Source organism: Aulonocara sp. 'chitande type north' Nkhata Bay, linkage group LG13 (assembly GCF_057382095.1).
Source record: "Aulonocara sp. 'chitande type north' Nkhata Bay isolate Kocher_YH1m ecotype deep benthic linkage group LG13, A_spYH_male_GT1.1, whole genome shotgun sequence".
NCBI lineage: Eukaryota > Metazoa > Chordata > Actinopteri > Cichliformes > Cichlidae > Aulonocara > Aulonocara sp. 'chitande type north' Nkhata Bay.
The window spans coordinates 30,203,286-30,215,914 of record NC_141356.1 but is presented as its reverse complement, the minus strand read 5'-3'; the positions used below and the strand labels follow the sequence as shown (position 1 = coordinate 30,215,914).

The following is a 12,629-nucleotide window of genomic DNA, read 5'->3' as shown; positions in this document are numbered from 1 at the left end:
GTTTTTTACCTTTGTCGAGTAGCCATTCGTCAACTACTCGACCAAGTCGGTATGGGATTCGCTGTCTAGCAATCGCCAGGCGTTCGTTATCATTGTTGCCTTTAAAGTTTAAAGAGACATTTCATTGGTTACAATCTGTAAGGTCAAAGGTTAAATATCCATACTTAATGCTAGAGCTATACAACTGCACAAGGTTTTTATATTTAAAAACGTTTTGTATGTTTAAAAAAACAGTATTAACTAAAACATTATTTGACCAAACTTCACTCTTTTTATTTTAATTTTAACCAACAAATTAGGCCTATATTAATTGAAAATAAGAGGACTAGCATATAAATGTTTCATCTAAGTTAATAAACCTATGTTAAAAACCAACCAAAATCACAAATTTATACATCCATTACAATATCTTTACCCAATATTTCCATCCCCATTTATCATTTCCCTCTGTTTTTATCTGACTTTTAAACTGGTTACATTTATACAGCTTCAAAAAGGAACATCATTTGAATTTATTATTAAATAAACCGTTTATGGTTTAAAGGAGAGAACCATTTAACTTTCACATATTACAAATGCCCACCCCATTTATAAAAACACTAATTGACAAGTAATAATAAACTATTTGCCATATAAAACCTAACAGTAAATTCTCTAACGCTTCTAATCAGAGAGAAATCAGAAGACAAAGTAGATACATACACTGTAAACCTTCAAGAACATGGCTTTGACAAAAGCTACAAGTCATAAAGAAGAAAAAGTCACAAGCTTGACCGAGTGTAGCATCGCATACATGTGTTTCAATGACAGTCAAGTGTTTTTAGAGCATAAAGTCAAATAAGTGACATAAATGAGAAAGAAGAGCTACAAAAAAACGACACTCTGTATTGGAGGGGCACTTTGGCATTAATGAGGGCAAACTCTGCATCACCCTTTTGTCAACGCCAATAACCTCTCCAGAACAGAAGACTTTCAGCAAAGTGGCACTGTCTCTGAGTGCTTTTCCCCTGGTATTGTCTGCTGAGATTGAATTCAGTCAGCCCCATTCTTCTGGCAGATTGACAATGTTTGTTCCATCAACTATATTAATTCAGTTCTGGCAGATAAAAGATCCGGTAGCTAACAATGATTCGGTGGAGAATAGCTTCTTAGAGGAGAGGTCTGCTAAGAAAAGGAGGTAACCTTGTAAAAGACGCACACCTCTTCTAATAAAAGATCTTATAAGTAAGAGCATACATAAAAATATATTTTTTAATCACATCAGCTTGAATTACTGTTGAAGACCAGCTAAACAAGAAAAAAACCCAGTTTGAATCTTATCTATACCCCTAATGAAATTTGGTTGCGGATGACCGTGCCTGGGTGGAGCACATAGCATTGTGAAGAAGATTTAGCAACACTTTTCCTTTATGCTGATTGGACAGATACAGTCCAGATTACAGCAAACCCACACAGGAAGGTAATGGGTAACATTTGATAGGACTGGTTTAGGAAGGAAGATGAAGTTTGTAATGGACAAACTCTCTTGTAGAGCACATACATCAAGTTTCTGCACTTTTTCTACATTTTTCTTAAAAAGTATTTTAAACTTGTAAACTTGCAAATGCATGTCAACTTCAATTTGTCATTTCTTGTGAAACTTAACTGTGACTACTCAACTTGTTTCACTAAAAAAAGAGGACTTAATGAGCTCCTCGAGAAGTCGTGTAGTGCAGTTTTTAGCATACGTCACTCAAGCAGGAGTAAATAGCACATTTGTTGAGTCAAGCATGCACAAACGCAGACACAGCTGTGCTTCCTATCATTTTGAATGTGATAAATTAATGAATAATTCTTCATTGCTGTTGCAATGGAACATTTGAGGGCTTTGTCAATTCCTGTCATCTCCATTTCTTAGTCATGGGGTGTTGGTTATGTCACCTCACCATTCCCTGCTACTCTGACACCTCATCTGAGGAGAGGTCAGCATCAAACGGGGCCCTGGAGAACATTTATCCTACAGCTGTTGCGAGGACAGCGAGGACATCTGAGTTTAGAGTGAAAAAGAGAAACACCCATTAATACCTTCCTTTTTTAAATGATGTTCATTGATTAATGCTCATTTCTGACTATGCTATATAAGTTACTTGATGGTTGCAGTATGACGTGTTTTTGATGTATTCTAAGCTTTATTCAAAAAATAGTTTTAGTATAGGCTTACATGTTGGTGTCAGAGTTTTAGCGCAGATGACAGTTTGTTGAAGAAGTATGCAAGGAAACTAATAGAAAGGCACAGAGGAGTGTCAGCTCCAGGCGCATAGATACCCAAGAAGCACGCACACATATTCATGCACACTTATCCTCACACACAGCGTGCCACTGTGCCAAAATCCTCTACTTTTGTGCAAAAACATGCTCCATTTTCAAAGACGGCTGCGCTTTATCTGTTTGGCTACGTACCCCATGGCACACTGAGTCTATCCTTATACTGAGGTTAATTAAGTGTGCATATAATCAAGGTCTGATCGTGTATTGATTCCCACTGTGGGACACCGAAGTGTTAAACAATGCTATCCCCTGGGCTTTGATGCAGCAACAGAGCCCATTCATCCTGCCTGTGAGCGGCGCCTGTGACTGCTGCTGAGTGGTGATTTGGTTTGGTGTGGGACAGCCTGGCTTATCTCCTCTGCCAGACAGCAGCGATTCAGCTGAGCCATCCCAACCGACCTGCTTTACCCTCGCTCGCTTGTATTCTTTTTTTTTTTGTTAATAAAGTGGTCAGATAAGGTGGGAGCTTTATCTCATTACAAGCCCTAGGACACTCACCACATTAAATGAACAAATATGCAAATGCTTCCTCTGTTCATGGAGCCGGGAGAATTAAAAAAGAACAAAAAAAAGGAGGAACCTACACAAATCGCACTATTATTTTTATTATTCTGCCCTCCCTTTTCTCTAACTGCGCTATTTTTAAAATATCCTCGGTGTTGAGAGCTTGCACAATAGGCTCAATAAGCTCACGGATAGAACAAAGGTAAAACCAGAGCAGATAGGACGGGGCTTTGATGGATAAAGCTAACCATCCTTCCCTTGTATCCCATAAATCAGACTCCACACCACAAGCGGGAAAAAGAGGACAGGGGGTGAGATCGACACGGAGGCAGACGTGGACAGATAGAGGTAAAAAGGACAGGAAAAGAGCGAACTCGGAGCTCGGAGAGTGGAGTGAGAGACGGTGAGCTCTGTAAGTGCACCACGCTCTGATAACAGTAAAAGAATAAGGCCAGGGACTTCTCCATTATCTTTGTGTGCAGCGTGTGTTCATTGGGTGCTCCGATAGGACACTGCACTGTACCCTGCAGGCCTGGCAGCACCATTGTGATGGTATTACTTCCATGGCCAAGGCTCAGGAGAAGGGGTTGATTTTTTTTCCCTTCTTTTTGTTGCTGCTGAGCCTTTTGTGTGTGATGCAGAATGAAGGCAGAGACAGGATAAAAGAAGGAGAGCTAAACTACAACAAATAGTCGCCTAGTTGTGTGTCTGCATGTGTATTTTGCATTTTAGATTCTAATAATTGTACTAAAGACTTTTAATGACCCATAAGTATGCAGTACGAGACTTTTTAATGAGATTACCAGGGCAGCAATAGAGGCTCTGGCGAAGCAATTATTTCCTTGCTTTAAGAACGATCGCTCCCTCCCCTATAAACTCCTCCTCTCTATCTTTCTCACTCTCTAGCCATCATTTTTATCTTTGCTGTCTACTCTTATTATAATCATTGTTGATCTGTGAGTGGCCTAAGAGTGGCTGAGGGCTGCTATTATTAGAGGCATACATGGATACTAATCAAACTACAGGCGAGCTGAGAGAATAATAGCTTTGTGTGCTGGGGGTGCAGGGAGGAACTGCGCAGTAATTGTGATTAGATGTAATTAGTCTGCAACGAGCTTAATAAGGTAGCTGGACTTGGCATTGTCACTGACGCATGATTGGTGGGGATGAGATAGGTCACTTTTCCCTGCAGCAGTTATAACTCATCACTTAGCATAACAGGACAGTCTTGTATCATTCTTATGATTTTCTGCAGTACTGCATGACTTTCTACTACCAAATATGTGTTGTAATGTAATGTACATTGTTGAAAAATGCATAGCAGCAAACCTTTGTCTGTATAATATCACCACTGATGTATACAACAACAACAACAACAACAACAACAACAACAAGTTGTTTTCGCCAACTTCTTTGAATTTATCTGCATGACATGAGTACGAGTATGTATCATTTCGCTGGTCTGCGGGTGTTTGTCGTTTGAAGACTGAGACGGGATGCGGGAATTTAACCCTGCTGTATATTCGGCCCTATCCACAACATGTCAAAAGCCATTAGTTTCTCTTTTCCACCTGAGGCAAGCAGGGAGGGTTGAGTCCAAGTCATAAAAACCATCTTTCATTTGGATGAATGCACTGGTCATAGCTAAAAAGGTCACCAAACATTATGCAAAAGAGGAGCGACAGGTTCAATTTGTCTTCTGTTTGTCTGGTTGCCCACTCATTTTATGCGTGCTCAAAATCTAACAAATGTTTTGCATTTAGTGCTGCAGTTTTTTCTCTCATGGGAAAAAAAACAAATAAGAAAACAACAACAACAACAACAAAAAAAACCACTACACGTGTCCATACAGTAATTTTGCTGTTTGCATTCTCAACAGTCATTTACGCACTCCTTTATTCATCTATAGCTTTTGTCAAAGCCTTTAACAAGTTAAAAATGTCATCAAGTTCAACAACACAGGCAGAAGCATCAATATCTGTATATTCTACTCTATATTCTGCATACATTCTACACAAATATACCAGTGTTGTTGAGTTGTTGCTGAGTTAGATTACTACAGATTTCCTCTCACAAATGTGTTGACACAGAGATTGCTTTGTTTTTTTCCCCCAATCGATCAAAAGATTCCCTCACAACATTGAGTCCACAGTATATTACATCATCAGTAACCAGTAAACTATAAAAGAAAGTGCCAGCAAAACTATTCCACTCTTATAATGTTAAACTACTAAAATACATTACTCTTTTTCAGTTACTAAATGCCTATTACACAGGGCAGTAATTACCAAATTCATCCTCTACTGTCATGTAAACTGTGTTTATGAGAAGTGTTACACAATTTAAATTATTAGTAACACTATGGGCCAGGAAAATTAATCCGGCTTGCTTTTAGTCTGTGAGTAATTGTAGTGTATGCTGTGAAAATTATTAATATCAAAGTGTATTTTTATGTCTAAACAAGATGCCGTAATGAAGCTGATCATCTGGTATTTAATTGTGAGTAAGCAACAGATTTACTTTGACAGTGTTATTACAGGTCCGTCTCCCCGGTGACCTTAATTCAATCAATCTGCTATATTGGCAGACACATAAATACTGAAACCGCACACAATTACTTGCTACAAAAAACTGGTAATTTGTCTGTGGATTGTCTAATGATTTGGGTTACTGTGAGTATACACTGTGCATTGACAATTAGGTATATGGGGGATGTAATGCAGACATGTAGACAGGTTGGGTGGTTGTACTTGTAGGCAGACATATAGGAGTCTATCAGCCCTCGGGTTTATCAGATTGATGCACCACAAAGATCAAAGATTTCGTGAAAAGACAACTCAACAACACTGGTGTTTACTCTCAAAAGCTGCTGGAAACCGAAACATAAAAAGCAATTAAAGCACATGCCAAGTCAACATAAGAACATCCTAACAGATAAGGCTTTAATAGCTTGCTTGATAATATCTGGGTCATTTTATCGCCTCTAGGAGGCGGCAGATGTAATTAAAGGCAAAGTGGGTGACTCACCTGTGGGGTAGCGCTCAATGACTGGCAGGTCATCCACCTGCAGAGTGGCATTACCCCCACTCCTCGTAAACTTCACTATATGGTACTTTCCATCATTTACAAACTTTGACGTCTCCTCAATATTAATGTCATCTGTACCGACATTAAATACAACGGCAATGTTTCCTTTCTCCTGAAAAGAGAAGAACACAAAAAACACTTTCTTTTTTAGTAATCAGTAAACATTGTTGTGAACAGTATTGCTAAGGGACTGTAGCGAAATTAGAGCAGGTGGTTTCAGGAAGGTAGAGAGCTGTGATTTTTATAAGACAATCAGGCCAGTGGCCTATAATTCTTTAAGCACTTTCACTTTTTATAATGAATTAACACTAACTACTTTATTTTATTTTATTTTTTTAACTACTTTATAAATGAGTAGTGCTATGAGAATCCAGTAAAAAGAAAAAAATATTTTAAAAAAAGTATCAGCTGAAATTTTTCATTGTACATCAGTATGGACTAAGAAAACACAATGAAACTATGAATGAAGTCGTTAGCATGGCTTTTCTCATAAAGGGGTAATCAGGTGTACTTTTCAAAACGTGCTTATTGGAACTTTTGTTAGCTCTGCATATACAATGTTTAATATAATTTAGTGTCTATTTATTAAACTACAAGACCTGCTGGGTTGACCATAAGACAGATTACTGTATGGCTGTTTGGATTATTGCACTGGCAGCCGTATCAACACAACATATGTGTTTTTCTCGGATGTGGTATCACTCCTGGAAGTTGCAGTCTTCGAAAAAAAAAAGAAACAAAAAATAAAACACAAATATGTGCATTGTGTCTTTTGTTGTGTCAAAAAAATCACTTCAGGCAATTATAGGGTTATTTGTTAAGTTTTCCCTTGAGCTGCATATGCTGTGTGCTGGCTGATGCCCTCTGCACGATGCTGACATCTTGTTTTTTAAAGTACAATAAACATGCAGTATGCTATTTATTTCATTCACCCATTCATCCATCGCACAAACACATTCAGTCCTGAATGATATGACTGATTGTGAGCCCTTTGTTAGACTGAATCAGTGCTTGAACACTGGCATCTTTACAGTGACTTAAAAAAACTTAAGAGCAGAAAAATTAAGCAAAAGTCTCAAGGGAAGTTTTTTCCAGCTTAGCCGCAGACTCCTTCACATGATTGATTCACGTGATGCCTATCTATTCTAATAAGCTTTGTTACAGTTCATGATCGAAGTCCCTGAATCCTACTGCTTAATCCAGCTAAGATGAGAGCGTATGTTGGTGCAGCTTCTCTCTCTATGCTTAGGAGCTGCAGTGAAAGGAGCATCTGGTTGGAGGCTCAACCTACTGTAGCAGCACAGCACTCTGCATGTCATTATCCAGTCAGCATAGCCAATACTACACTGCATCCCTAACGTGCCCATATGCACAAACTGCTTTTTCAAGACCCCACCCACACCAGTGCACACACACACACACACACACACACACACACAGACACACACTCTTACAGAGCCCAGATGCCTTAAAGTGCAGAATGAGTAGAGCGTGTCTCAAGAGCCAGGAGCTAAAGTGCAATTAAAACCATTTGTAATGTGTCACACCACGTTACCAAAACTAGGACAATTGTATGCTTTGTAATGTAATTTCAACAGATTATATAATCTAATGCATTAAAGCTACAGTAGCAAAACAATTTACTGACTGCTTGCAGGCCTAAACACCAACCGAGAAAAAAAATGAAATCTAGATGGCAACAGCGACACCAGCTCGTCTCGGGGTTTTTTTTTAGATCTCAATGGGTGTGGGGATGATCTTTATACACTTGTTAGTACTCAAATCTTGTGGTAGTTGTAATCTGTCCTGCATTGCATCCTCTTGAAAGAATTCAGCAAGAGTCATAGAGACTGCAGGCCCTCAGCAGAGCTAAATGTAGCTAGAGAGACAGGACATACAAGACCTCTCGCTAATATGGATATTACTTTATTTTAAGCATATAGTGTGAAATCTAACATGAAACTAGAGTTTTTCATTTCAAAGGGGCGAGCACGCACTCAACAGACTAATTCTGGAGTTTTTTTAGTGTCATTGCTCTTAGAAAAAGAGAGACAGAAAAAATGTTTTAATGGACCGACCAACCCAATTAAAATCCTTCTTTTAATAGCCTCCTTCAATTGACTTCTAATGCTCCCCATGGTCTTGTTAATAAATTTACTGCATTTAGTCACAAACTGCCAACTCAAATTTCCCATAGCATAAAAAAAAAGCCTTGAAAGAGATGAAGGGATAGATGAAAGCGAGTGGAAGACAAAGGACAGAAACCACACCATGAGATTTTGGAAGTCAAATGTCAGATAAAAGATAAGAGCTTGAGTATTCAAGCTGAGTAAATGGAGAGCCTTTTTGACATGGTGTCTCCCATATTAAAGTAATTAACTTTGACTGTTATTGCCTCCGCCTTCTGAGGATTTGCTTTACCGCCGCTATTATTTTTTTTCCCCAAAATAATAATAATGCATTACATTTCAGCATTTCTTAAAATTCGATCAACTCAGACAAGCAGTTTCTCAGTTTAGTTCAGCAATGAGAGGAGCCTAATCCTGGTGCTCTAATAGGGTGCAGGCTTATGTCAGATAGTGATTGATAGCTGCTTACATAAACTCAACGCAAAATTTTGGGGCTGCTCACTTGGTAAGTGCTGCTCCCCACAGGGCTGCTCCCCTTGGGAACATACTGTACGGTGCACACATCTCACATCCGAAGAACTCAGCCCTGCCTGACACTCGGCACGCCGCCTTGATTAATTGCTCATCAAGCTGCAATAGAGTTTAATTAACTGATGAAGTTGATCCACCATTCTCCTATAATCTGCTCTTTTTTATGCTTCTCATCCTTTCAGCTGGAGGGTGGTGGAATAGCTTCAGAAATACTCAGGGTGTCAGTTTCTTGTTAAAACTCCCCATCTGCCCTCATTTTACCACCACCGAGATTCTTGCAGCGCTAACCATAAAGCTGCAAAACACTCTGCAGACCGACTCGTCTTTATCGTTATTTTTTCTCAAATTTTCAGTAGCACGGAGAAGCATAATTCTTCTTCTTAAGTATGTCAACAAAACCACATTTGAACAGATATATGAGAAAGCCAATAAAACTACCTTAATGGCGGCTTAGATAAAACTTACTTAGCGGTCTTGGTAACAGTGTTCTCATAAATAATACATTGATAAATAAATAAACCATATTTTCCCATTAATATTCCCAGTGAAAGAATATAGTGTGTTGCTCATAATCTGCCTGAGGATCAAGCAGATCAGGCAGAATGATCCGCTGACGTTTGAAATAGTTTACTGAAGTGAGTTTATTTCCCCGACCCACGTAAACAGAACGCGAGTGAGAAGTGATATTTGAGATGGTGTTGGGCCTCCTCTCCCATCTCGGCAAAAATGAACACCGCGGTGTAAGCCACCCTAATGTTTAGCTTGTTTATGAGTCATTCACGATGACAAGCATTGTGCACCCGTCACATTTCATATCTCACAAGTCTGACGCCACGGCACTGCAACACATCTCCCGTCAGTGCACATGTCTACGAGGGCTCCGCTGGCAGGTGGGAGAGCACCTCCGTCATTCCCTCGCTGTGTCAGATGTGTGTACACATGCTGAGGGGCTATTACGCTCTTAATGTAGAAGCTAAATGTCTTAATGCAGCTAAGGCAGGCAGCCTGTACTGTTCACCTTATCTTTTAATTACCTCTGAGTCTTGGCTTCTCCCTTTTTCTTTTTTTTTTTCTTCTCAAGGCTTGGTTAATGAAATTACACAAGTAATGGAATAATTAGGAGATAGAAAATGGATTTTTTTTCCTTGAAGCATGTGGTCCATATACTTTAGATTATGCAATAATTCAATGATATACCTGCATTTATGGATCCAACATATACAGGCACACAAACAAGTGTATATTGAATGACATACATTATTTTTTTAGTGCTGTGACTTCACAAAAAAGAAAGTGCTGTAAATACACACATACGAAAAGGAGATTTTATCCTGGTAGAAGCACCGTATGATACATTAACTTCCTAATATCTCAAACAATTTAATGACGTTATGGACTGTAGCAAAGCAATTGTCTCCAGTCGGGCCTGCATATTCAATTTTATTTTATGCTTTGATCTTGTGAAAACCTCTTTGACTCTCTCTTACAGAAACACACACACACACACACACACCTTATATTTTATCTTTATCTATCTTTAGAGTATTTATTTCTATTTGCACAAATAGCCTGATGTGCAGCTGCTAATATAGTGATAAAAACATGATTGACACTACCAATCACACATTAATATCCCCAAATGGAAACAATTTAAACAATTATAAGTCTATTAATCAGATATTATTATCTAGTAATCATATTTTATACAATAATAAAATCAATAAATAAAAAAAAACTTGACATTTATTGACAATGTATGATGTGATGTGTGATTTTCTGTATTTTCATTATGTTTATCGGCTGTGTGTGTGAAAGCTAAGACACTGGGCCTCACTGTTTACATTTACACTACTTCACCTTAAACCAAATGCAGGAACCTGATTTTCTGTTCTCCTTACATCTAAATACCACTGCACCACACTTAACAATAAATCACCAGTGTAGATGAAATTAAGAGGCACAGTGCATTAAAAATATTTAACTGCCTTGATAAGGAACTACAGCTTTGCATAATTTAAACAAAAAGGATATAGTATACCACCGTGCCTGGCATAATAAGGAAAAAAGTGTGTTAACCACCTGCATGGCCTCACAGGCATACCAATTTACAGTATATATTTATAACAGAGCTTTCTGTATAAAAAAAAGGTGTAGGTAAGAATATACATCCTTCTTATTATCTCCATTAACACTATACACTTCCTAAAGGCTCGAAGATAACATTTGGAAGCCTATATCTAAGCTTAATGTAAGCCAGTGGAGTAAATGCTCTTAGATAGCTTCTAAAACTTGAAACAAAGTCGTTCTGCAAGGTTCTCCTCCCCCTTCATTTAACCACTGCCTTAAAGAATCACCAGTGTGGCGAGTTATAACTGCATTGGCTGGAAATTGTGTTTTTTTTCAAAATCAAGTCCGCCAGCTGAAGTGCCTAATTATCTGTGAAGTTGGCTTGAAATTGTTTCCATTGCTAGGAGTCTCTATCAAGCCGGTTTCTGTGGGATAGCTTCCCAGTTAATAAATCATCAAGCCAGCTCTAGCAGTGGCTGAAAGGCGCGTGCTGAGAGAGTAGCAGGAGACATACGGCTATTGTACAATTACAAGGGAATCTGAAAACATTCGGTTAAAGCTTCGACACAATACAGCCACAATTTGTTTGTCAAATGCACCAAAGAAACATGTAAAAATGATCATTTTTTATATTATTATAAACTGTGCAATCAGTTGGAAGAAGTTAGCCAGTGCACTTTTCAAAAGGCACTGCTTGTCTTTTACTTAAATGACATTTGCTGTCTGTCTGAGCTCTTTCTCTCACTCCATCTTTGGCCTCTCGTGACACATTCCATCAAGGGAGGTCAACAGATATCTGAAATTTCGTTCTCTCTCACTCAAAGAAATCAATTCAGGTTTCAGGTGATTCTCCTGTCTGTCCACTTATGACAGCTGGCACGCAGTCAGTGTGAATTGACCTTCATCTCTGTCCTCTCCGTCAGGACTTCCTGCGTGCCCCTGAGCACAGTCCGGCTCGCTTCGTCTGTACAATTCATACCGCATGGCTTTCTGGCTAATATTATTAAGTGCACATCTGGGAAGAATGGTAAGTTTTTTTGAAAGTATAAGTCAAGTAAAACTAGGGGCAGATAAGCATATGGCCCAAATGACCCTTAAGTCGCAAAATGTGGAGCCACAAAACTTTTTTTTGAACTCCACTCAAATAGTTTTTTCAGGAGAGCAAAAACAACAGAGTTTATTCTCTTTTTTCTGTGATGCTGTTGCAAAATCAAATTTGTGGATTGTATAAGTCTTACAATACTTTGGAGACGGTGTTATAATTTAGAAGGTTCTCACTGAAGAAGGTTTGCAGTTATAATGAGATGATTTCTCATTAATGTGCAAGCCTTTCTTTTTCTACTGAGATCTGTTCCACCATGTTTTCTCACCGTACGCACTCTTCCTGCAATTATGCGACAGGTTTGCTAATCTCGTAAAAGGTGTCACACATATCTCACCTCGGTAATCCAGAATGCAATTTTCAACACAGTTTGGTTAAAGTGTGTCACATTTCCATAATTGCCCCCATTAATTTATAGAACACTGCATGTGTCACTAGATTTCATGAATTTGTAAATGTGGCACAATGGAGATGAAGGTGGGGAAAAGGTGCAGCTGATGACTATTTTCTTGGGACAGCTGAAAATCATTCTCGCTATGAAGTGCCATAAAACTCTCAAAATGATTCTCAGTTTTCTCATAGCTCCACGTTTGGGTCTGTTCAAGATAGAAAACCCAAGTGGAACTAATACAACGAGAAAAGCTTGAGTCTGTCCTTATAACGGTCACACTGGTGGACTAAAATAACCCGACTCCCAGTGTGAAGTGGCAAGGTTGCAATCAGGGGCACATTTTCTTGCTGTTAGTGAGAGATGTAAAGATTCAGTGGGAAAATGTAATTTATGATTTGAAAAATTAAATGCAAAAAGGCTTAAAATTAAGCAAAACATCTCTTTGGTCTTTGTTTATTTTGTAGGCATAAAAGTCATAGTAATTGTTGTAGGTAAATGTTGCTAAACATGT

General features: G+C 38.6%; 1 protein-coding gene across 13 annotated transcripts in view; it reads right to left on the bottom strand.

Annotated features, from left to right (window-relative positions):
* The window catches only part of LOC147316365 (neurexin-1a), a 278,541-nt gene that overhangs the window by 38,703 nt on the left and 227,209 nt on the right, over positions 1-12,629 (bottom strand). For 12 of the 13 annotated variants that reach the window (XM_086259802.1, XM_086259805.1, XM_086259808.1 and 9 more), the window contains 2 exons: positions 5,839-6,010; positions 10-99 (listed from right to left, as the gene is read on the bottom strand). In XM_086259802.1, the coding sequence (XP_086115928.1) occupies positions 10-99; positions 5,839-6,010 (262 nt within the window). The remainder of the gene's footprint in view (positions 1-9; positions 100-5,838; positions 6,011-12,629) is intronic. The other variant, XM_086259812.1, reaches the window with a different exon arrangement.